The sequence below is a fragment of the Danio rerio genome, chromosome 8 (assembly GCF_052040795.2).
Source record: "Danio rerio strain M-AB ecotype USA chromosome 8, GRCz13ab, whole genome shotgun sequence".
NCBI classification, from domain to species: Eukaryota; Metazoa; Chordata; class Actinopteri; order Cypriniformes; family Danionidae; genus Danio; species Danio rerio.
In genome coordinates this window covers 37,268,564-37,295,040 of record NC_141028.1, presented here as the reverse complement: position 1 = coordinate 37,295,040, position 26,477 = coordinate 37,268,564, and the positions used below count along the sequence as shown (strand labels likewise).

At 36.0% G+C, this 26,477-nt stretch overlaps 4 protein-coding genes across 6 annotated transcripts in view; 1 reads left to right on the top strand and 3 right to left on the bottom strand.

The window, feature by feature from the left end:
- Positions 1–26,477, top strand: part of LOC141375856 (uncharacterized) — a 163,000-nt gene that overhangs the window by 50,364 nt on the left and 86,159 nt on the right. The gene's annotated exons all lie outside the window — the stretch shown is intronic.
- The window catches only part of LOC141375851 (E3 ubiquitin-protein ligase RBBP6-like), a 68,267-nt gene that overhangs the window by 15,472 nt on the left and 26,318 nt on the right, over positions 1–26,477 (bottom strand). The gene's annotated exons all lie outside the window — the stretch shown is intronic.
- Positions 593–7,743, bottom strand: LOC141375853 (E3 ubiquitin-protein ligase RBBP6-like). The gene is made up of 8 exons (XM_087265044.1): positions 7,531–7,743; positions 2,512–2,581; positions 2,018–2,426; positions 1,728–1,824; positions 1,549–1,624; positions 1,314–1,402; positions 946–1,074; positions 593–850 (listed from the first exon to the last, which is right to left on the bottom strand). The coding sequence occupies exons 3-8, from the start codon at positions 2,175–2,177 to the stop codon at positions 676–678; spliced, it is 726 nt and encodes a 241-aa protein (XP_087121170.1). The 5' UTR covers positions 2,178–2,426; positions 2,512–2,581; positions 7,531–7,743; the 3' UTR covers positions 593–675.
- LOC141375846 (E3 ubiquitin-protein ligase RBBP6-like) lies at positions 9,287–12,462 on the bottom strand. Of its 3 annotated transcripts, none has more exons than XM_087265033.1 (7): positions 12,155–12,462; positions 11,865–11,961; positions 11,686–11,761; positions 11,451–11,539; positions 11,314–11,374; positions 11,072–11,211; positions 9,287–10,976 (listed from the first exon to the last, which is right to left on the bottom strand). In XM_087265033.1, the coding sequence occupies exons 1-7, from the start codon at positions 12,312–12,314 to the stop codon at positions 10,802–10,804; spliced, it is 798 nt and encodes a 265-aa protein (XP_087121159.1). In that variant the 5' UTR covers positions 12,315–12,462; the 3' UTR covers positions 9,287–10,801. The 3 variants fall into 3 exon arrangements, with proteins under 3 accessions (XP_087121159.1, XP_087121161.1, XP_087121160.1); XM_087265035.2 differs by having other exon boundaries at positions 12,057–12,407; XM_087265034.1 differs by lacking the exon at positions 11,314–11,374 and having other exon boundaries at positions 10,708–10,976.

The following is a 26,477-nucleotide window of genomic DNA, read 5'->3' as shown; positions in this document are numbered from 1 at the left end:
CAGCGGATAAAATGTGGCTTATTGAACTAAAAAATATTGCACTGTAAGAACGTTCCACTGCAAGAATTAACAGAGCTAAACCCCATACAATCAAAGCATGGTCCGATTTTATTGAGAAAATTTCTTATATAATAACTAGTTAATTCTCACCCCAGAGTTTTTTTTTTCTTTTTTTTCTGTGTATTGTTATTCATTTATTATTGTAATGTCTTTATTTTATTATTATTATTATTTGAAATTTCTTTATGTATTTTTATTTAATGCAAACCCTGGCTTGTATATAGTTGTTGCTAGCTATGTATGCTGGCTTTGTTCTGCAATAAATAAATAATAAAAAAAAAAAAACACGACTGAGCACTAATAGTGTACTCAACACTTTACACTGACATTTGAAGGATCACCTGACATTAAAGACTGAAGTAAGAACGCTGAAAAAAACCCATCAGATTTTAGCCCAGAAGAGTTTCTCTTTTCCTAAATTAAAGCAAAACTTCATGATATTGTGTTTATGAATTCATTCGTGTGTGTGTGTGTGTGTGTATGTGTGTGTTGCACTGCTGGAGTGAAGGTTAACCAGTCCACACAGTTCATGCGGCTATAATCTTTATTATCTTTTATTAATAAACTATGTACAATATTTACACGTCGGCTCCAGGTCTCTTGGATGAAGGTCTCTCAGCGACGTGGTCTCTTCTGGTCGCCGCGCGTCTCTGGTGAAGATGGGGAGCGGGACCGTTTCCCTCCGGCGTCCCGGACCGAAGATGCCGCACCTGCTGAGGACGAGGAGGGCAAAGGCTCGGTCTGGCAGGAGAAGGACGGCCTCTTTCTCTTCTCAGCAGCATAGGCCTCACTGAACAGATCGAGCGCAAACACACACAAGCAGACATCATGTGGTATTTGGACAAACACTAGAACATGCGGCTATGCCAAGTACAGTTTACTCACGCGTCTATGATGGGAATGACGTATCTGCCGCTGCCGTCTATCATGACTCCCTTTCGGTCTGGGTCGTCCACCTCCAACAGGAATCCCTGTGCTCTTCCGGATGCGCTTGTGCGGCGCGGAGCGGCTGCCCTGTGAATTGAGGAGTGACAGTCAAACTCTGAGCAAACAATCTGACTGATGAGGACAAGAGCTCAAGTTCACAGCAACCGTGAGCTTGGAAAACCCAGTTACCACATTAGTGGGGCAGTGCCTAATGTGGTGTCCCGGGATCCCAAGCAGCCTCATGGCCTCACTAGTGAACATCAGAACCATGAGAATCAGCTCAGACATCTCTCACAAAGCAAACCTGTCAGTGTCTGAACGCTCACCTGCTGGAGTAGTAGCACAGGCTGGACTGGTACATCACCGCTTTCAGCTTGTCCTCCTCTGACGCCTTTGCCTCAGCCAGATTCTCAGTCTGTTTCACAGGCATTTGCACATTTGAATCTTTTTCACCCTCAACCCTTCAAACAATCTCAAATCTCCCTAAGAAGCTGAGTGCGTGTGCGTATATTGTGTGCTTTACATTGCGTTTTGCTATTGTGCTATTCATTTGTTCAATACCTTCAACAACTGCTCCAGTGAGAGGAGTGAAGGATCAGCTCTAGGTGAAGGTTTACGCCAGCGTCCAGCTTGATGTCTGCAAAACAAAGGAGCTTGTGTGACTAAAACACCAGGGACAGACCAGGAGTCTTCATATAACATCTAACAGAGGACGCGTGTGCTCATTTCACAGCACTTACCCAACAAATCTTCTGTTTGAGGACTTCAGTCCCGCCGCAGGGATCCGTCTGATGATGACCGACGTGTTTTTAGGGATGAGAGCATCATCTGTGTATTCTGACAGCAAAATAAAATCAGAATCAGCACATAATTATGGAGCACGGTATACTTTGAGAGCCATTAGCCTTTTAAAACAGCCAAAACATCCCTACATGTCAGCATCAGCACCACCTTACAGCTTCCAGAAGTGTCTGATGTAACGCATCTAATGTTAGCGTAGAACAGTTGAAGTGTCTTTTCCTCAACTCACCTTCATCAGTCTGGGCGTTGCTGATCTTCAGCTGGCAGAACTTCAGCCTCTTGCTCCTCATGATCTGCCGCTTCAGCTCCCCCGCGCTGATGTTGAGGCCTTCAAACTGGAGCGAGTCGTAGGTGAGTCGACTCTGGAACCTGTAGTGAACACAAGACATACTGAACACAAACACAAAGCACAGCGTAATAAAAAGGGTCAAACCTGAGTGATGGGAACAGCAGGCGATCAATCGACGTATCCAACGATCAATAATATCGATAATCTGGAAAAATTGTCACGGAGGACGCAGAGATCAGATGCCAATCGACACAGCGAGATTCAAACAACACCCACAGGACTTCTTCTTCTTCTTCTTCCTGGTGTTTATTGGCGGTTCGCATTCTTATCAGAGCATTACCGCCACCTACTGTGGGTTATGGATCAGAGACTCTCTTATTTTTATTTATTTATATATATATATATATATATATATATATATATTTTTTTTTTACCTCTTGACTCTTCAAAACCCGAGCCTTCGATGTTGCTGCGTGTTCAGCTCCTCCATCTACAGCTCAGGTCCTTCACAGCCGAGACATAGAAAACATAGTAGATGAGAGGAGAAAGCTTAATATTGTTATAAATAAAATAATAATTAAGTTAATTAAATAAATATATTTAGACATTCTATATCCTATGTATTAACTGAGTTCTTTTTAAGAATTGAATCAACCATTTCTTTCCTTCCTGATATAAAAACTCTTTCAGTGTTATTTGTTCATCATTTATCTGTAGGTCATTAATTAACATATTTCTTTCCTCTGTGTATTTATTGCAACTAATGATTACATGTTCTACTGTCTCTCTTTCTCCGCATCCATCACACAACCCTGTTGGATGTTTTCCTATCATGTGTAATGTAGTGTTCAGCCCTGTATGTCCTATCCTTATTCTTGAAAGAATACAATCCTCCTTCCTGCTCCCCCATGATTTCAAAATCTGTCCTACCTTTGGTTGTATTGCATATAAATGTCTGCCTTTTTGTTCATTGTCCCAACTTATTTGCCACTTTTTGTGTATTCCCTTTTTAATTACTGATTTAAGTTCAGCCCTACTATACCTGATTTTCATTTCTATCCTCTCTTTTGCCATTACTGTTTTTGCTAATCTATCTGCTGCTTCATTGCCCTCAACTCCTGAATGTGCTGGTACCCATACAAACTCAACTATTTTGTTTTTCTGTTCTAAATTTTGTAATAATTGAAGAATTTCTATTATAATGTCCTGTCTAGTTTCCGATTTTTTAATATCCAGGCATAGTAACGCTGAAGTTGAATCAGAACATATTATCGACTTGTTTAGATCCATTTCATAAACTTTGTTGACTGCTAGCATAATTGCTAGCAGCTCTCCTGTAAATACTGACAAATGATTAGATATTCTTTTCCCTTCTAACACATCTAAACTTGGAATAATATATGCGATCCCCACCCGGCCACTTTGCGGATCTTTTGATGCATCTGTAAAAATGTGTGTATACTGATCATATTTTGTCCCGATATACTCTCTTGTTAGATATCCCTCTGTTAACTCATGTCCTTTTTCCTGTCTGTCTTTCAATAATTTGAGGTCTATTTTTGGTTGTGGTAATATCCATAAAAGTGTTGTTGGTAGAACTATTGATGGTATAATATTATATTCATTTAATTTCATTTCCTGCACTAATTCCTCAATAATCCAGTTAAAGCTATTAATTTTCTTTTTCCCATATTCCCAACATACCTCCATTAGTGTTTTTACAGGATGATTAACCTCTTGGCCTTTTGTTCTTGCCCAGTATGTCAATATCAGTTGTTTCCTTCTTAGTTGAATTGGCATTTCCCCCATCTCCACCTGCAAAGCTGGAACTGGAGAGGAAGAATATGCTCCGCAACAAATTCTAAGAGCTTGGGATTGTATTCTTTCAAGTTTTTCTAATTGTGACTTTGCTGCTGAATTGTATGCCACACAACCATAATCTAAAATTGCTCTGATCATTGTTACATAAATAGTTTTTAAAGCTAGTCTATCTGCTCCCCACTCACGCCCAGAAATACATCTCATTACATTCAAAATTCTTTTGCATTTCTCCTGCATCTTACTGATGTGATTACTCCATGTAGCTCTAGAATCTAACCACATACCTAAAAACCTGATCATTTTTACTTGTTCTAATTCTATATTATATATTTTCAGTTTTAGGTCAATACTACTTTTTTTGTTTGTAAAGAAAATATATTTGGTTTTTTCCACTGAAAATTTAAAACCCCATTTATTTGACCAGTTCTCAACTTTAATTAATGCTGTTTGCATTTTATTAACTATATGATCCACATTTCTGCCTCTTAACCATAGAGCTCCATCATCTGCAAACAGAGATTTATTGATATTTCTTTCTAAACTTGAAAAACATCATTAATCATAATTAGAAATAACAAAGGACTTATAACACTGCCTTGTGGAGTACCATTTTCAATAATTCCTCTACTCGACACATCTTTCCCAATCTTTACTCTAATATATCTTTCAATTAAAAACTCTTTAATCCAATTAAATAGTCTACCACTTATTCCTATTTGGTTCAACTTAATTAACAGGCCCTCCTTCCATAGCATATCATATGCTTTCTCAATATCAAAGAAAACTGCCACTACTGTTTCCTTATTAGTTAACGCTTTCCTAATGTCTGTTTCTAAATTAATAACTGAGTCCATTGTACCTCTTCCACTTCTGAATTCACTTTGATAAGGGGAGAAAAAGTTATTTTTCTCCAAGTGATACCCAAGTCTGTCAGTGATCATTTTTTCCATTAATTTACACATGTGTGATGTTAGTGCTATTGGTCTATAGCTTAAAGGATTACTAGGGTCTTTACCTGATTTTTTTATGGGTATAATTAATGAATCCTTCCATTCTAGAGGCAATTTTCCTTCTTCCCACACCCTGTTATAAAATTCCAGAATTTTCCTTAGTGACTCTTCACTTAACTTTTTTAACATCACATAGCTTATATCGTCTTGTCCTGGAGTTGATGTCTTGGTGTATTTTAATGCCCTTTTCATTTCTGAAAAGGTGAACAAGACATCTAACGTACCTTCGGTAACTGTCCTTTTTTCCATTATATTACAATTCCCGGATAACACTCTTTCTCTCATATTCTTACTTTCATTTGTCAAGTTATTGGAGCTGTTTACTTTTAAGAACTCATTTTTAAACATTTCTGCTTTATCTTTAACATTTACTGCATTCTTGCTTCCTACATTTAATACTGGGTATTCATATTCTCTTCTAATACCACTCATTTTTCTTATCATATTCCATACTTCCTCAACCGGAGTACTTTTCCCAATTTCATTACAAAACGATCTCCAATATTCTTTCTTCTTTTCTCTGATTATTTTCCTAGTTTCTGCCTGAGCTTTCTTATATTCTATCAAGTTTTGCAATTTATGTGTTCTCTTTAGAATTTTAAATGCCTTCCTTTTTTTTCTTACTGCTATTGTACACTGGTCATTCCACCATGGGACCATTTTCCCTACTCTTTTTCCTGAACTCTTTGGAATACTTTCATTTGCTGCATGCCGAATTACATTACTTAACTCTGCATATAGCCTTTCAATTTCAATATCTTCATTCATCTTAATTTTTTTCAACCCTTCTTCACTTATTTCTTTGAATTTCTCCCAATCAGCTTTCTCATACTTCCATTTTCCAGAATTACCTTTATTAACATTCTTATTCTCACTATTTATAATTGAACTAATAATAGGAAAATGGTCACTTCCAATTGAGCATTTCCTTATGACCTCCCATACTGTAATTCCACCCAGTGAATTTGACACAATTGTTAGGTCAAGTGCTGATTCTTTGCTTGTATTTACATCCATTCGTGTATATCCTCCATCATTCATGCATACCAAATTTTTCTTTTCTATAATCTCCTCTATTACCATACCATTTCTATCTGTTATTATTCCTCCCCATAGTGTATTATGTGCATTAAAATCACCACACCATATAACCCTTTCTTCATTTAGACCTTTAATTTCTTCCATACTATCCATTGTTAGTTTTTTACATGGGTTATAAAAATTTATTATAACATACTCTTTTATTCCATACCATATTTCTATCACTATATATTCCAGGTTTACTCCTTTTTCCAAAGTTCTATAAGGCATTCCTTCTTTTATAAACGTGACACAACCTCCACCTATACCTTCTTCCCTGTCCCTTCTTACACTTACATATCCCTTTAAAACAAAATCTAACCTTGAGTTCAACCAAGTTTCCTGAATACATATTACATTAGGTTTTTCTTTCATTTTACTTAAATATCCCTTAAACTCTTGTCCATTAGCACATAGACTTCTTGCATTCCATTGTAGGATTCTCAACATAACCCTACTAACCTATTCCTATCTCCTGACTCTCTTGAAAATCTGAACTGAGGCTTCTTCTTATATCATCACTCTTCAGACCCTTTATTTCCAGATACCTTTCTGCTGCTTTAATTATTATTTGTATCTTTTCTGTTCTTCTTTCTGTTTGGGCAGTGCAGTTAATTACTTCTACCATGAAGAGTACAAAATTTTTCTTGCTTACTAACGCCAAATCCTCTGATGACCTACTTTCACCAATTCTTTCTTCTCCTTCATTTTTCTTACCTGAATCCAATCTTACTGTTTCATTTGACTTCCTCTTTTCCCTCACCATCTTTACTGCTTCAGCGTAAGTTAGATTGTTTTTTTCTTTTTCCTGCTGAACTTCCACTGCCCTTTTTCTTGCCTCACAACCTCCATATGCAGCATTATGTCCTCCTCCACAGTTGCAACATTTCACCTCCACTCCTTCTTCACACTTTCCAAATTCGTGTTCCCCTCCACATCGCGCACATCTTATTTTTGATTTACATAAAGCTGCTGTGTGCCCATACCTCTGACAGTTGTAACATCTCATTGGAGGTGCATTGTATTCTATAACTGGGTAGCTGATGAATCCCATTCTGACTTTATCTGGCATTTCTCTTCCTTCAAATTTAATGCGCACCGACAGACTGTCCATTCTTCTTCCTTCTCTATTCATCTTCAATCTAACTGCGTCTATGACTTTACCTCCATCAAGATTCTTTTTTAATTCCTCCATTGTTACCCCAATAGGAACTCCTTTTATCACGCCAAATATCCATGAATTCTGACCTATGATCTTACTACTCGTAACAACCTTCTTCCCCACTGTTTTTACTTTCATTGCCTTATTTTTCTGTTCTTCGTTTTTGCACACAATCATTAACGCACCATCCTGAAGCACCTTTGCGAATGCGATTTCACCTACTTGTTTCTTTAATTCATGTGTCAACATCATTGGATTTATTCCTGAAACTCCCGTTTCTTCCTTGAATCTTAATATTATCCTAAATCCTAATTTGGCTTTTTCTCCAACCCCTTCCTCCTCACTCGCTAGCGAACTACTTTCCGATGCATCCTCCTTACCTTTTTTCCTTTTCCTAGATGCTTTTTTCCCGTATCGTCCTTCTATTTGTGTCCATCCTATATCCATATCATCCTCTTCCTCCTCTTCACCACTATTCTCTACTCTTAGAGTCTCCGATCCATTCCCAACTTTATTTTCTCGATTTCTATTCTTTGAATTATTTTGATTGTTTGAATTCGCCGCCATTACTCTGTCGACGTCATCAACCTTCCGCCTTCCGGTATATCGACCCCATCACACCCACAGGACGGTTGTCATGGATGCTGATGATGAACACGTGACGCATGCGCTGTACAACTTCCGGCAATATTATCATTATTAATATTAATTTTATTGATAGTAGTAGTAAAATCATTGCGATAAGTATAATAAAATAAACAGCAGAACAGTTGGCCATCTCTGAATAATACACAGCGACGTTTCCCTGCACGAACGATTCAGGCCTTCGCCAAGAAGACTCGGGTGAGTCGATGATTCAGGGATTGATTCAACTGTCCGTTCATCCTATTGGCTTCTTTGGCTGAATGAATCGTTCAATGCTTTACTCAAATAAAGCGGCCTCTTGCTGCCACCTATTGGGGGTTTGCTTTTTTGTTTTCAAAAGTACTTTGACACTTTTTTAAAGGCACCTTTAAGTTCATTTTTGCACAAAAGCTCGTCTCTGTGCGTTCCAAATGGTTTGAAATTTCCTTAGCACATGGTTTTCTTGATGCGTTTGAAATTTTCAATGTAAATCCACTCGTACTTGCATTTGATCTTTATTATGCCTTAAAATCAAAACTATACTAAAGGTGTCTTATCCAAATGCAGATTTTCATTCAAAACGTTATGACAGAACCATATTACTTTACAGTGGCCCATGGATATATATATATATATATATATATATATATATATATATATGTGTGTGTGTGTGTGTTGCTTGTTTCTTATTTACCCATGCAGTGACTTTTAGGCATAAATACTATGTAGGCTTGCTAAAGGGTTGCATGAGAAATGTCATCATCGTGAGAGCTTGACTTTTTTTTTGTCGCTGCCTTTAGTTGTGGTGAAATGAGATGCATCATGTCGTTTATCTGTTTGTGCAGTCTGTACCTTCATTTCTGAATCGTGTGGCATCGTACTTGAAGCCAAGTCATTTAGCCCAAGGCATAGTTGTCTTAGAATGAGTAGTTTGCTGATCAAATTCCACATTTTGATGAGGCAAAACACATCTTGGATGTTTTAATTACTATTTTAGGTGAAAAACAAAACAATGAGATTTGTGTAAAATCTAAAGTTAACCAAGTCCAGCCCGCCATCTTGTCCTGCCTCTCAGTTCTCTTAAGCCTTGGGCCGGCTCTGTGAAGTGGCCTCTTTTGGGCTCATCATTGAAGACCGGACGAGCTGCAACATTTCGTTCTGCCAGGTTCTGGGAGTAGATGAGCATGTCATCGCTCTAGACTATGGTCAACTTGTGAAGTTACTCATACACCTCCGCTCATGGCATATTACCATTAAAATGAAACTTTTCCAGCAGAATATGACGCTCTAAAAAAAAAAACTCCATCGGCACTGGTAACTATGAAAAACACGACTGAGCACTAATGGTACACTCAACAATTTACACTGACATTTGAAGGATCACCTGACATTAAAGACTGACGTAAGAACGCTGGAGGAACATCAAATTTTAACACGGAAGAGTTTTTTTTGTCTCTCTCAAATTAAAGCAATATTTCTTAATCTTGTTGTTTTTTTGTTTTTTTTACTGTACAGTTGCCCCAGGTGTTTATCAGGTGTGATGCCTGCTCATCTGACCTTTGACCTCGGCACTCAACTGCTGCCAGTTTTCTTTCAATGCCATGAGATTTCTGAATTCTACATGCAGGAACCGATGCATTCCTTTTTTTTCCTTTTTTTTTTTTAAACAAAACAGATATGGCAGACACGGCCAAACATTGAAACTTTGGAGGGCATTGAGGGGAAAAAAAAGCACAATATCATCAAGGGGAATAAAAGGTTTGATCAAAGCGTGCGTTTACACACGTTCATTTAAATATGGACAAAACCAACATTGGGTTATTTTTGTTATTAGATTTAAAATGCACGGACCCTATTTGACCCAGTGTTCATATATACATATGTTTTTATGAATGAATATTTTTGCATATAAAAGATAATAAAAGACTGACTAGACAGATTAGATAGTTTAATAGACAGATTGACACGTGTAGTCATTCGTTCCTGTGTATTTGATGACTAGCTTCCAGCAGTATCTGGCTGCAGACTTGCATGCAATCTGAGACACAAAGCACTCAGCGGAGCTAGTGAGGTCACTGTGAGAGGCGGGGTTAGGGGTGCACACTCACTGACAGCCTAGATTTAGCCTGGTTTTAACCAAGCCGTCTATTAGACTTTTAACCCTTATGTATTGTTCATATTGTTCAAGTGGCTGTTTTTGCCCCCAATGACCTCCATTATAACTAAACTTGTTTTAATTGCAAAGCCATGACACCAGATAGTAACTCATTCTTTATTGTTGGTGGTTTCCCTGTTGGGATGAGATAAAATGAGTCATTTTTACTTTTGATGGTCAGTTGGCACCTTTAAACACCCCAAAAAAATGCTTGCTGGGATGGTACCAAGAGGCTGTGCTCACTTCTGGACAGAGGGGGTGTAGACTTGCAGCTAGTGCCGATAAGTGGTGCAGACGCTGAGGCTGTTCTGTATGCGAGTGTTGAGGTTTTGAAACATCAGCTGACAGCGTGTAGGTAGAGAGTAGCAGGTTCTGGGAGTAGATGAGCTTGTCACCGGTGTAGACTTTGACCGACTTGTGAAGTTACTCACAAGACCTCCGCTTATGGGACATTACCATTCAAATGAAACGTTTCCAGCAGAATATGACGCTTCAAAAAACTCCATCGGCACTGGTAACTATGAAAAACACGACTGAGCACTAATAGTGTACTCAACACTTTACACTGACATTTGAAGGATCACCTGACATTAAAGACTGAAGTAAGAACGCTGAAAAAAACCCATCAGATTTTAGCCCAGAAGAGTTTCTCTTTTCCTAAATTAAAGCAAAACTTCATGATATTGTGTTTATGAATTCATTCGTGTGTGTGTGTGTGTGTGTGTGTGTGTGTGTGTATGTGTGTGTTGCACTGCTGGAGTGAAGGTTAACCAGTCCACACAGTTCATGCGGCTATAATCTTTATTATCTTTTATGAATAAACTATGTACAATATTTACACGTCGGCTCCAGGTCTCTTGGATGAAGGTCTCTCAGCGACGTGGTCTCTTCTGGTCGCCGCGCGTCTCTGGTGAAGATGGGGAGCGGGACCGTTTCCCTCCGGCGTCCCGGACCGAAGATGCCGCACCTGCTGAGGACGAGGAGGGCAAAGGCTCGGTCTGGCAGGAGAAGGACGGCCTCTTTCTCTTCTCAGCAGCATAGGCCTCACTGAACAGATCGAGCGCAAACACACACAAGCAGACATCATGTGAGATTTGGACAAACACTAGAACATGCGGCTATGCCAAGTACAGTTTACTCACGCGTCTATGATGGGAATGACGTATCGGCCGCTGCCGTCTATCATGACTCCCTTTCGGTCTGGGTCGTCCACCTCCAACAGGAAGCTGCGGGGAATCCCTGTGCTCTTCCGGATGCGCTTGTGCGGCGCGGAGCGGCTGCCCTGTGAATTGAGGAGTGACAGTCAAACTCTGAGCAAACAATCTGACTGATGAGGACAAGAGCTCAAGTTCACAGCAACCGTGAGCTTGGAAAACCCAGTTACCACATTAGTGGGGCAGTGCCTAATGTGGTGTCCCGGGATCCCAAGCAGCCTCATGGCCTCACTAGTGAACATCAGAACCATGAGAATCAGCTCAGACATCTCTCACAAAGCAAACCTGTCAGTGTCTGAACGCTCACCTGCTGGAGTAGTAGCACAGGCTGGACTGGTACATCACCGCTTTCAGCTTGTCCTCCTCTGACGCCTTTGCCTCAGCCAGATTCTCAGTCTGTTTCACAGGCATTTGCACATTTGAATCTTTTTCACCCTCAACCCTTCAAACAATCTCAAATCTCCCTAAGAAGCTGAGTGCGTGTGCGTATATTGTGTGCTTTACATTGCGTTTTGCTATTGTGCTATTCATTTGTTCAATACCTTCAACAACTGCTCCAGTGAGAGGAGTGAAGGATCAGCTCTAGGTGAAGGTTCACGCCAGCGTCCAGCTTGATGTCTGCAAAACAAAGGAGCTTGTGTGACTAAAACACCAGGGACAGACCAGGAGTCTTCATATAACATCTAACAGAGGACGCGTGTGCTCATTTCACAGCACTTACCCAACAAATCTTCTGTTTGAGGACTTCAGTCCCGCCGCAGGGATCCGTCTGATGATGACCGACGTGTTTTTAGGGATGAGAGCATCATCTGTGTATTCTGACAGCAAAATAAAATCAGAATCAGCACATAATTATGGAGCACGGTATACTTTGAGAGCCATTAGCCTTTTAAAACAGCCAAAACATCCCTACATGTCAGCATCAGCACCACCTTACAGCTTCCAGAAGTGTCTGATGTAACGCATCTAATGTTAGCGTAGAACAGTTGAAGTGTCTTTTCCTCAACTCACCTTCATCAGTCTGGGCGTTGCTGATCTTCAGCTGGCAGAACTTCAGCCTCTTGCTCCTCATGATCTGCCGCTTCAGCTCCCCCGCGCTGATGTTGAGGCCTTCAAACTGGAGCGAGTCGTAGGTGAGTCGACTCTGGAACCTGTAGTGAACACAAGACATACTGAACACAAACACAAAGCACAGCGTAATAAAAAGGGTCAAACCTGAGTGATGGGAACAGCAGGCGATCAATCGACGTATCCAACGATCAATAATATCGATAATCTGGAAAAATTGTCACGGAGGACGCAGAGATCAGATGCCAATCGAAACAGCAAGATTCAAACAACACCCACAGGACGGTTGTCATGGATGCTGATGATGAACACGTGACGCATGCGCTGTACAACTTCCGGCAATATTATCATTATTAATATTAATTTTATTGATAGTAGTAGTAAAATCATTGCGATAAGTATAATAAAATAAACAGCAGAACAGTTGGCCATCTCTGAATAATACACAGCGACGTTTCCCTGCACGAACGATTCAGGCCTTCGCCAAGAAGACTCGGGTGAGTCGATGATTCAGGGATTGATTCAACTGTCCGTTCATCCTATTGGCTTCTTTGGCTGAATGAATCGTTCAATGCTTTACTCAAATAAAGCGGCCTCTTGCTGCCACCTATTGGGGGTTTGCTTTTTTGTTTTCAAAAGTACTTTGACACTTTTTTAAAGGCACCTTTAAGTTCATTTTTGCACAAAAGCTCGTCTCTGTGCGTTCCAAATGGTTTGAAATTTCCTTAGCACATGGTTTTCTTGATGCGTTTGAAATTTTCAATGTAAATCCACTCGTACTTGCATTTGATCTTTATTATGCCTTAAAATCAAAACTATACTAAAGGTGTCTTATCCAAATGCAGATTTTCATTCAAAACGTTATGACAGAACCATATTGCTTTACAGTGGCCCATGGATATATATATGTGTGTGTGTGTGTGTGTGTGTGTGTGTGTGTGTGTGTGTTTGTTTTTATTACATGGTGGGGACCTCAGCATGATAGCACACTCACAAAGTGGGGACCAAAAACATAGTGGGGACCGATCGCCCGGTCCCCACTATGTTTTGCCTTTAAAAGACTCAGGGGGCGTTGCTGATATGCCTAGTGCAGTTTTTTCACTGATCCCCACCTTGACCATTTACCTGAATTGAGTGTGTAAGTGTGTGTCGGCGCACTGCTCTATAGCGCTCCTGTAGTCGGATGGCGGTACTGCACCCTGACACACGCTTGACGCAATTCACACACTCTGCCTACTGCACATGCGCAATCTCATAAGTGAATCCGACTTTAATCAACTTAATTAAGATCTATCATCAAATTATTCGAATTTTTGGGTAAGTTAGAATGTTTTTCACCATCATAATGTAATAAAATAGGTTATATGACAAATACTTATGTTGCATATTTTGACAGTTATCAGGTATAGTTAATTAAATGTTTTAACGAATTTCCTGGGTGTTTTAATCGATGTTGTTTCAAATTACGTATTAATATAACACTGATAAGACACAAACTACAGTTCGGTATGTAATTTAACTTGTTTACACGAGTAAAAGTTACTCGCGCTAATGTGCTAACGTGCTAACTGCCCGGTGCTACGTGAGTCAGAGGCCGGGGTGGAGTGCATGAGCCGCGGTCAGACAGTCACCAATCACCGGGCGGCTAAATGGATCGACGGAGGATAAAACCATTAAAAGATGCGGAGAAACACATCACCAGCTCCACTGACAAGACCCATTCACTGGAAACCGAATATATAGAAGGTTACTAAGGTATGTTTTCATAGTTCTTGTATCGTACTTTTTAAATGGTTAATTGCTTTAAACATTTAACGTTAATCCTGAAATGACACTATTATATACTATTTATACGTTAATGTAGTAATATAACGTTAGAGGTTATAATTAAAATGTGGGGCTATCTGGTCCTAGAAATGTACTTAATTTATTGTTCTATGACGTGTAGAAACGTTTTATTTTAGATAAATAATTATAATACATAAATGTTCACTGTGTGTGTTTTATTTATTTATTTGCTGTCAAATGGTAGCCTTTTACAATAAGGTTAAATTAGTTAATGCTGGTTAATGCATTTACTAACATGAACAATACATAATACTTTATTACAGTATTTGTTCATGTTTGTTAACTTTAGTAAATGAAAATAAAGTTGTTCATTACTAGTTGAACACGCACAATGCATTAATTATTGCAATGCATTATTACTGGTACAAGCATGAATGTAGATTTGAATAATGCATTAGTAATTAGTAAATGTTAAACTGATTAATAAATGCTGTACATGCATTGTTCATTACTAGGTCATGTTAGTAAGTAGTAGTACATTAACTAATAAAACCTGATTGTAAAGTGTGACCTGTAAACAATTAAAGTGGAAAAAAAGTTCTTTAAAACTGTCCTAAGAAAGAAGAACAGGTGTTCAATAGTATTAGAACAACATTGAGGAAAGGTTCTGATCCACTTCAAAAGGTTTACTGTATTTATAATTCACACACAGAGAGGATGCTAATGTGAGGTTTTTGTAGTTTTTGAACCCTACACATTTCATTAAATCTTTTAGGTCAGAGTTTGCGTTGTCCACATTTATTAAAGGAAGTTTTGTGGTTGAGTACAAATGATAGAGCTTGTGGAAGCAAAGCATATATGAGATATAATAAAAATACTGTCTTTATGTTTGACTTTATATGGTAAAACAAGAACAGGTGGTTAAGTGTTTTCCCCATTCAAATGTACATGTATATATTATATTCATTCTGTTTGTATTCATGCCATAGTTTAGCTTTTTATTGCTATGAGAGGGCATAATTAAAATGTTGCTTGCTCTTTTCTCTTAGTTTTGCAGCATTGATGCCGATCATGAGGACGATCTGCACCCTAACTGCACTGTCAATAAGATCGTTGTTCAGAGAAAACCTCATTTGTGCCTTTTTGCAATCAGGGATATTTTCTTTGGAGAGGAAATAACGTTTGACTATGGCGCATGTGATTGGCCTTGGAGAAAGGTTTGACATTTTGATTACTTAATACATTAATCCTTAATACATTCAGCAAAGCTAAGAGTTTTTTAATGTTAATATAGATTAAGGGTAAATCTGTTCAAAAATAAAGAGTTTGCATCATCCATAAGAGATAATGAAATCAATCTCTTAATATCTTCTTCTTGTCTTAATGGGTAAAAAAGTTTAATTAATTGGGTAATGCTTTACTTTAAAGGGGGGTTCATAAGACTGTCATGAAAGCTTTATAGTCATGACATGACTTGTATAACAAAGCTGTTTTTAAATAGCTTTCATTGAAGGATGCCCATATGACTGCAGAAGAAAACTGCTCCGACAACTCTCTGATGAGGTATGTTTATTAGTATTATTATTATTAGTAGTAGTAGTAGTAGTAGTAGTAGTAGATGTTGTTGCTGTAGTAGTGCATTTAATTGTAATTATTTAACTTAGTGTGTGTCCTAATTTATGAACATATGCAATAGTGTAACATTGTGGGGACCAGAGGCATGTTAGAGAAGCTGTGAAACACACTTAGTCCTCAATACACACACAGTACGGTCTGACATAGTGGGGACCAGGAGCCCTGAGTACTACTGTCTAATTATTATTTTGTGTTTTTTATATTCAGCTTTCATTGAAGTATGATCATATGACGAGAAGAAGAGAACTGCTCTGCTCCAGTAGGAGACCCACAACCCTCTGATGAGGTGTGTTTAAATTTAATAATAATAATAATTATTATTAGTAGTAGTAGTAGAAGTAGAAGTGTGTGTCCTAATTGGTGAACGTATGCACTAGTGTAACATTGTGGGGACCAGAGGCATGTTAGAGAAACTGTGAAACACACTTAGTCCTGAATACACACTCAGTACGGTCTGACATTGTGGGGACCGGAACCCTTGAGTACTGCTGTCTAACTAATATAAATTTTTTTATTTTCAGCTTATATTGAAGGATGACCATATGACAGAGGAAGAGAACTGCTCTGCTCCAGCACGTGACCCACAACTCTGATGAGGTGTGTTTAATGTTGTTGTTATTTTTATTAGTAGTAGTAGTAGTAGTTGTAGTAGTTGTTGTTGTAGTAGTAGTGCATTTAATTGTAATTATTTTCTTAATCAAAATCTAGAAATGAAATAGAGTGTGTGTCCTAATTGGTGAACCCATGCACTAGTGTAACATTGTGGGGACCAGAGGCATGTTAGAGAAGCTGTGAAACACACTTAGTCCTCAATACACACACAGTAAGGTCTGACATAGTGGGGACCGCGACCCTTGAGTACTGCTGTCTAACTAATATATATTTTTTATATTCAGCTTTTATTGAAGGATGACCATATGACAGAGGAAGAGAACTGCTCTGCTCCAACACGTAACTCACAACTCTGTTATTGCATATCAGATTCAACGAACCGTTTACTACGGATTTCATGTAATTTTGATAACTGTGCATTAATCAGATGTCATCAAGCTGCTGTGCCGTCAGCCAATCGTTGTATTGCTGATAATGATTTTGAGGATCGATAGATCTGTCACAACACACAGTCACAACACCTCTCAGATCAGTTTAATCTGATTCGCAAACTTTTTTGAAGAACCAAATTAGCCTAAGATGAGTTATCAAGATTAAAAGATCCAGGATCTGTAATATATTCTTAGATTATTTAAGCGAGGTCCGAAGAACAGACCCCTGGACCCTTGAGTACTACTGTCTAAATTATATTTTTCAAAATAAAAATTATAAATTATATATAAAAATATATAAAATATATTTATAAGATATTTATAAAATTATATATAAAATATACATTTTTAATTATATACAGTTAAAGTCAGAATTATTAGCCCCCTTGTTTATTTCTTGTACTAAATTTCTGTTTAATGGAAAGCAGATTTTTTAAACACATTTCTAATCATAACAGTGTTAATAACTCATCTCTAATAACTGATTTATTTTCTCTTTGCCATGATGACAGTAAAAATTATTTGACTAGATATTTTTCAAGACACTTCTATACAGCTTAAAGTGACATTTAAAGGCTTCACTAAGTTAATTAGGGTAACTAGGCAAGTTATTGGAGGGATAATAATATTGACCTTAAAATGGTTCATAAAAAATTAAAACTGCTTTTATTCTAGCTGAAATAAAACAAATAAGACTTTCTCCAGAAGAAAAAAATATTATCAGAAATACTATGAAAAAATTCCCTGCTCTGTTACACATCATTTGGCAAATATTTGTAAAAAAGTTTTAAAAAGGTGGGCTGACTTCAACTGTATATACTTTCATATATATATATATATATATATATATATATATATATATATATATATATATATATATATATATATATATATATATATATACACACAGTTGAAGTCAGAATTATTAGACCCCTTGGAATTTTTCTCTTCTTTTTTAAATATTTCCTAAACGATGTTTAACAGAGCAAGGAAATTTTCACAGTGTGTCTGATAATATTTTTTTCTTCTGGAGAAAGTCTTATTTGTTTTATTTTGACTAGAATAAAAACAATTTACATTTTTTTAAACACCGTTTAAGGGACAAAATTATTAGCCTCTTTAAGCTATATTTTTTTCTCGATAATCTACAGAACAAACCATCATTATACAATAACTTGACTAATTACCCTAACCTGTCTAGTTAACCTAATTACCCTAGTGAAGCCTTTAAATTTCACTTTAAGCTGTATAGAAGTGTCTTAAAGAATATCTAGTCTAATATTATTTACTGTCGTCATGGCAAAGAGAAAATAAGTCCATTATTAGAAATGATTATTAGAAATAGTTATTAAAACTATTATGTTTAGAAATGTGTTGAAAAAAATCTTCTCTCCGTTAAACAGAAATTGGGGAAATAATAAACAAGCTGTCTAATAATTCAGGGGGGCTAATAATTCTGACTTCAACTGTATATAAAGAGTTTCATTGCAGAACGAGATATATCCATTTAAAAAAATGTTGGTAATTTTGACATTATTTTTCAGGACATCAACAGTCAAGTTCATTCACAATTTTTGTACATTAAACTATAACTTGAGCTCAGTGAAGGCCAGGAACACAATATTTTCAAATCCAGGATATTTTTTATTTAATTTTATGTCTATAATTAAGTAAAAAAAGACATGCCAAAATGCTACATATTAATCCAACCCACATTGTCAAACATGGAATAATATATGCAAAGATTGATTAATAATAATAAGATTCTAAGTTAGATTTGGCCAGAATGTACACAACATAACATAACATAACTTTTTTTTTTTTTTTTGCAAAACGCTACATCCACCTTAGGCTATATTATACTACATTAATACCATTACCAAAAGCTAGTGAATCAATGTTTTGTTTGATAAGTAAGATTAAGTTAGTTAGATAAATGACCTTTAGCTTGGTACAGAAAGAGTGGGGGGCGGCTCCTTCCACACCGCTGCAGAAAACCAAACCTGTATGATTAGAGCGGGCGGAGCTGAGTCCGTGACACAAACTTGCCTCGCTATGTCATATTTAATGAATTATTTCACTGTAATAATAATAATAGCTTATTTATTTGGTTGTGAAAAAGCTAAACCGTTTTCTCCATAACAACATGTGCCCTTTAAGTTCCTTTGTAATAAATCAACAACAACAAGAATTAATTTTAAATAATAGGTGCAACCACATAAATAAATCTTCAGATAGGCTACTCAGCTACATTTAAGAAATTATTTAAAAAATAAACTTATAAAGAACACTTGCAGACAGGTATCTTGTGATAGGGAGTAGGAAAAAAGGCGCTCCTAGGCCTTCTCTTGACATCAGCGGAGACTCGTTCCCTGCTGCATTTGTGTATTGTTGACGCAGACGTATCTTATTCTGGTCCACTTTTGTGGCCTTTTTATAATTTTTTGTGAAGTTGAAGACTTCATCTTCTATCGCTAAATCAATGAGCAAACTCTGAGCACTTCACCGGTAATGACTCTCTTCCCAGGGGATGCTGAGCTCGCGCCGCATCCTGAACGCTCTCTAACTGTTATATCGCACTTTGTAAAGAAACTGGTCTGACGGATATTGCGTTTTGTGAAAAAAAAATACGTTTTGTACTTGGCCTAAAATGTGCATTCTTAAATGTTATTAATGGCAGCAATTCACACATAGATTAAGGTACATCTGAACAGTGATTTCCAATAATAAAATCCAAATGTCAAAAAATGCCGTTTATCGCATTTTGCAACCAAACTCTTCATATGTATGTGTGTGTTATGACTGTATGACTGCAGAAGAGAACTGCTCTGTTCCCACAACTCAGTTTTTCTGGGACTTGAAAACAGACGCTCAGCAGATTTTAAAGGGGGGAATCTTGATCAAATCGTGGGTTTACACACAAACATGTAATACAGTGCCAGATTTTCTGGATGTTATATACACATTTGTATTTGCAAACATATACCATATTGTTTTAAATGATGTATTTTTGTGTGGGTTTTTACATTCAGAGAAAGTTACAGTGGATCGTGATTTTGGAGGAGGTGAAGTCCAATCTAAAAGGTAAAAATATTATTTATTTTTCTAATCAGATTTTTTCTTTTTTCAGAATGTTTATTTTTATCATGATATGTATGTGCTATGTTTGAAAACTATTTTTAAGCTACCATCACACGCTTTTACCCATTAAAAAGAACAACACAAAATCAAATAAATATTTTGGTAAGCTTTATGCAGAGAAGTCAACTCTCAGACTTGATTTTTACTTTCAGAGTCCCCTCAAGTATCATCACCATGGTACAGTGTCTGTGAAGATAGTGATGCAGACCCAGCATTCACAAAAAAGAGAGGTATGATCATTAAAGTTAATTTGTGACTGACTTGTTTTATTGTACAAGTCCAAATGCACAAGCTCATTTACATAACATGTAGGGTAAAACAGGACAGAAGCACATTACTTCCATGATGATTTCAGTACAGTTGCACTTGATGTCTCATTTCATGTTAGTTAAACAATATTGCTAAATACTTTGGAAAAATATACTAATTGCATATCTGGTTACACTTTATTTTGATAATTTACTTTACTACTACTACTAACTACTAACTACAAGTAACTGCAACTACTTGTCAACTAACAGCCATTAGACTGTCTGTTAGAATCAACACTGCTAATGCTCTACTAAATTTATATAAGAATTAGTCATATTGTACTAATTTTGAGCGTAACCTAACAGTCTGCTGTACTATTTACTGAGACCAATGAGAGTTGGTTTTATTGAGGTAACCTTAACTGTCAGCTAATACTCTACACTCTAAAATTAATAAAAATAAGTAATAATAATTAAATTAGCAGTTTTTCATAATTTGTTTTTATGAAATCTGTTTGTTTCTGCTTTTGAATTGCATTATGGGATCTTGATCTTTCTTCCAACAACTTTTAATCTTAAAAAGTAAAAAAAAGTGACTTTTTGTTTGGGTTGTTGTTGTATATTATGCTACAGAAACCTTGTAATAAACTGCCGGTACATTTTCTGTTATTCTAAAGACTTATTTATCTCTATATATTATTTCTTATACATTATATTATTTCAAACTACTAAAATGTCAGTAAAAGTCACTTTGTTAAACTGTAGAGTTGAATTTTCAACATCAAAAGTGCACAGAGCAGAGATCAACATCCCATAATGCAATTCACCACCACAAAAAAACAAACAAAAAAAAAAACACTTGTAAATCACAAAATACAGGAACTGGTAATGAACAGATATCTGTTACAGTGTAGTGTTTTGAGCTAAACTTGAGCTAACAGTCTGCTAATACTCTACTGATAATCAGATGAGCGTTAGTCTTATTGAAATACTCTAATACATAATACTTTACGGTGAGATAATTAACGTAGTTGCAGAGTTACGCATAGTTAGAAGAATGTCTAAACTGGACTATGGAATAAAGTGTAACCCCATTAACCAGATTTGAAGTTAATAGGAAGTATTTTTTAATCCATCTCCATCTTAAGTATTTTTAATAATAGGCAAGACATATTTTTCTAGCATTTTCTATCACAATATTAAACTAACATAACAGCACATGTTGTAAAAATGACTGAACATTTATGCAACTAAAACCACTTTTTTATATTTTAACCACCCATAGGTCCCATAAAGAGAAGATCCTGGAGCAAACAGGAAGTACATGCTGTGGTGAAAGCTGAACCATTGGCTCTAAAAACCAGAGATCAGCTTTGGATTTTTATATTAAAAACTGAATCTCGGCTCTTTAGATAAAAAATCTGAATAACACTTTTATAGTAAGTATACACTATACATCATTAGTTTAGCACTAACTCTACATTAATAGACTTTAGGAAGCAGTTTATAAATACAGCTTCAAACGCTGTATTCTTGACTTGACTTAATTGTATTTTCATGCTTTGTTACTGATTCATTTTTCATTACTATATTATGTATTGCATTATTTACAAACTATTTGTATATAAGAGTAGTTGGTGGTTTTTAAGATAATTCAGAATGAGTTATTAAATGATTAATAAACTATTCAAATGAGCATTTATACATGTTATATTCAGGCATATAGTAATTGTAACCATGTGTGTTAGTAAATGCTATAATAACACAACTTCATGCAGTTTTGTGACCTAAGGACTGTTTATAGTTGATAAATCCCTTATAAATGTCAATTTAAGGCTCAGTATCTAATGAACAATAAATCTTTGCAATCTTATTTTAAAAATTCTGTAAAGTTTAAACATTGCAAAATAAAAATACAACATCATTTCAAAACAACAATTAACAATATGACAAGATTCATTTCAGTGTTTCTGTGATGTTTGCACTGTACAGTAATTTTATATTTTGATAAGATTGCAAAGATTTATTTTTCATTAGATAGTTTCATTTGTGTATCTTGAAATTAATGGAAAAAAAAAAATATATATATATATCTTCTTTGGCCTTAGTCCCGTATGATTGCGGGGTCGGCTCTTTTTGGAACAAGTCCTTCAGTTTTAGACTTGTCCATATGATAACGACTTTTTTACACCTTCCGGCCAGCCTGTCATATGGGCCTGTCACACTCATACACTAGGGACAATTTAGCCTTCCCAATTCACCTGTAGCATGTCTTTGGACTGTGCCTTTGCACCCGGAGGAAACCCACACGAATGCAGGGAGAACATGCAAACTTCTCACAGAAATGCCAACTGAACCGAGGTTCAAACCAGTGACCCAGCGACCTTCTTGCTGTGAGGCGACAGCACTACCTACCGCGCCACTGCTTCACCATATATATATATAAAGCTATAAATCACTCCCCCTTTTAATTTATTTCTTTTTTTCTGTGTAGAATATAGCTGAGATTTTAATTTTCATTTATAAGGGATTTATAAAGCATCAATAGTCCTCACTTTAGATTAGCTCACAAAACTGCATGAAGTTGAGTTTATAAAGCATTATTTAACATGCAGAAAAACGTATTATATGCAGGGCTCCAAACCGGTTCAAGGAACGGAAACGAAAAACAGAATCAAATGACATTTTTCAGGAACAGAAACGAAAACCGAAAAAAAAAGATCAACTTTAATCGTTCTGAACAGAAATGTTTACAGTTAAACGGTTAATAATGTTATTTTATCGTTCTCTTTATTATATTATTTTTGGGAGACAAAAAGCATTAATTTAAAGCATGTGAACAAATGCGACGGTGACGCTCGTTTTTATATAAACTATAAATGTCTGGCCGTGATGCGTATTTAGGCCTATGCCAGTCTATAAAAGATAATGTAGCTTAAAACACTTTAAAATTTTAGAGAACGTAATACAGTTTGCACAACCAATGTTTGGTCTTAATAACCTGCCCATAATTAAACGTCATGTAGCCTACTTTTTGATTACTTGACCAGCGGATTAATGGCAGCACCAGCGGATAAACGAGATCTGAGCATAATAGGTATGACCAATATGTGCATAACCAATATGCAAAGTCAAGAGAGTGCACGACTCCATAGGGTAACGTAGCCTAAACTGCGCACACTTGATTATGTAATGTGTGAAATCGTGGACGCATCTCAAAGAGCAAAGCATAACTTATTAAATGCCCATGCTTAATCGGTCATCGATAAGGTCTATCGGTTTTAAAGGGTTACCGACAATAAATCAATCGAGTAATCGTTAGCATCCCTAGTTTAATCAATGAATGTGTTAAATTTTAAATTTATATTAAAGATGAATAAGGCAAGAATATGATAATGATACTTTTTAGATTTTTACACCTACAAAAATATCTTGTGGTAGTGCACTTGTTTAATAAAAATCTTTGTAAATAGGTTATCTGTAAAAAACGCAATCAGAGCCAATGACATGTAGAAGTAGTGTTGCCTAAACGGCTATTAAATTTCTAATAAAATTAAAACCAAAGTATAAATCATTGCATTTTTCGTTTGATAAAAATATACAGAAACGAAATAAAATCATAAGGATGCTAGTTTGTAATTTATGTTAATAATAAATAAATTACATGCTTAGACTATAAGCTTAACGGCTATACGCTGCCAATAGGCCACTAATAAATATTATTTTACTTTGTACTGGATTATAATGTATATTTTACTATAAAAACTAAATATAGCATGTCTTACTGTCATTTAAAACAAGTAATTCAAAATACACATCAGAACTGTAGACCTGCAGTGTGTAAACTGTATACAGGGGGTGTTGGTCAATCAATAGCCTACAGCACATAATTGAACTAATTATGATGCTAACTGTAATTTAGCTCTTAATATAGGCCTACGATATATTTTCTGGTGTTTAATTTTGCATGAGCAAATAGCAGTATAGCCTAAAGTAAATTTTTTAAAAAGATTTTACTAATATTAATAATAATGGATATAATAAATTTAAATAATAATTGCACTGTGCAGTGTACTAAATATTTGTATTAGGCTACATGACTGAAAAACTATTTCATAACAATTTTCATAATTTTTACTGCTATTTCATATTATACAACATCTAAATGTAGGGCCGGGCCTGCGCTCGATACCAAGGAGTGGGGCTGTGTGTAGAGGGAACCGATTGGATTTTCTTTTTTTTTTTCTTTTTTTTTTAGCCCTGATTATATGCCTGAATAGTAAATGTATAAATGTTCATTTATATAGTTTTTTAATCATTTATTTACTCATTCTTAATGATCTTAAAAAACACCAATTATTCTTAGACAGTTTGTAAATAATGCAATACTTCATTTAGTTATGAAAAATGAATTATAAACAAAGTATGAAAACACAAAAATTGAGCACATTACACATGCTTATAAGTCAACAATAGAGCATCTAGCTGTGTTTATAAACTGCTTACTATTAATGTAGAGTTAATGCTTAACAAATGATGTCTATTTGGAGTTTTGGTGGCTTGGTTATATGATGAAGGTTTTGCATTTGTGGGGTTCAGTTCTTTATTAATATATTTTAAAATATTTTTAATGTTTTTTTTTTCAAATAGTTAAAATACGACAGAAACAGAAATAGAACATACTGGTGGGTTTTAAGAGTTTACCCAAAAATGTACATTATATTATTAATTACTTGCCCTCATCTCACTCTAATCCCCTGAGACCTTCATTCTTCTTCAGACTCAAAGGAAGATAACTTAGATGAAGTGCAAGAACTCCTCATCCTCCATAGACAGCAAGGGATTGAAACAATTTGAAGGAGAGGAATTAATAAAAGAATCTTCATTTTGAGGTGAACTAACCGTTTAATATTATTTGCTATTGCACTTAACTAAATGTGCACGCAGACATGGAAGAGTTATGTGGAAGCTTGTTATACCCAATGAGAACTGCTTTTAGACAAGCAAGAGAGTTTCATGGATTTTGTGTTTACTGTTTTTTTTGTGTTTAAAGGTTTTGTGGAAATTATTTATAATAAATATAACATTTATTAAATCTATTCTGGACCATTTCCTGTTTGGATCTTGAGGTTCCTTCTGTATTCAAATTACATTTTTTATAAACTGACCTGCTCTTCAAATGAAAATTCTAAAGCAGTTTACTGTCAAATTACTTGATTGAGGTTTAAAATTTAATATTAGTAAGGGTGCTGATCTGATCCCCACGTTGCCTAAAAACTGGTAATGTGTGTGTAGAACTGGTCCTTACTTTGACTAAAAAACGGTAATGTGTGTGTAGAACTGGTCCTTACTTTGACTAAAAAACGGTAATGTGTGTGTAGATCTGGGGCCTCATGTATCAACGCTGCGTTCGCACAAAAACTTTGCGTACGCCAGGTTTCACGCTCAGAATTGCTCACGTTTGGATTTACTAACGATGAACTGAACGTGGGAATGTGCGCAGCTTCACGGCAGCTTTCTGGCAGGCGTACGCACATTTTTTGTGCGTGTCTGTTTTATTTCCATTGGCGACTCCTAGAGGCAGTTGTGTTAAATTCCTCTCTACAAAGTGTCTGAGCCTTGCAATGGCAGCTGTATGAGACGGGTTCATATAGTAGGTATGTAACATTTCCATACCATACAGTTGACCAGCTAAACATTAAAGCGCAAATTGCAGCAGTCGCAATGTAATCTATTTACTAATCTAATCTATCAATTATTTATTATTATATGTACTGTATTATTCCACTTGTTATTCAAAATAGCAAGTTTATTTATATATTTATATCCGGCGCGTACTGTTTTAGACAATAATAATTAGTGACTGGGAACAGAAGATGAGAACAAATAAACGTTAGAAATAGGTGTTTGTAATGGCAGCATCAGACGTAGTTCTTCAAAATGTGTATTTGCTAATAATAGCACGCGCTCGGCCTGTATCTGGCTCGGAAGCGCCGGTGTCGATTTAACCCAGAACCGGGTAGAGCTCACTCCTCCGCGGTAAACAATTCGCCGTCTGATTCCATGAGATGTAACGTTATGATAGATGCACTATGTAACTGTGATTTTTTTTCTACACATACTTTTATGTGAGAAGCAATGACCATTCGAATATGGTATAAATAACATGGTAACAAGGTATATTAAACATAAATATGACGTAGAAACAATTTACTAAACTTGAATTATTAAGCATGATTGAACAAAATGTTTGAATTTAGTAATGTAAATGTGTGGTTTTATTTTTTCTAATGTTTTTTTGTGATAAACTTGTGTTCAGTTAAACTGTACATTTGAATAAATGAACTTTTATTATGAAAAGAGGTTAACTTACCCAAGTTAAATAACTTTATTTGATCAAATTGTCAA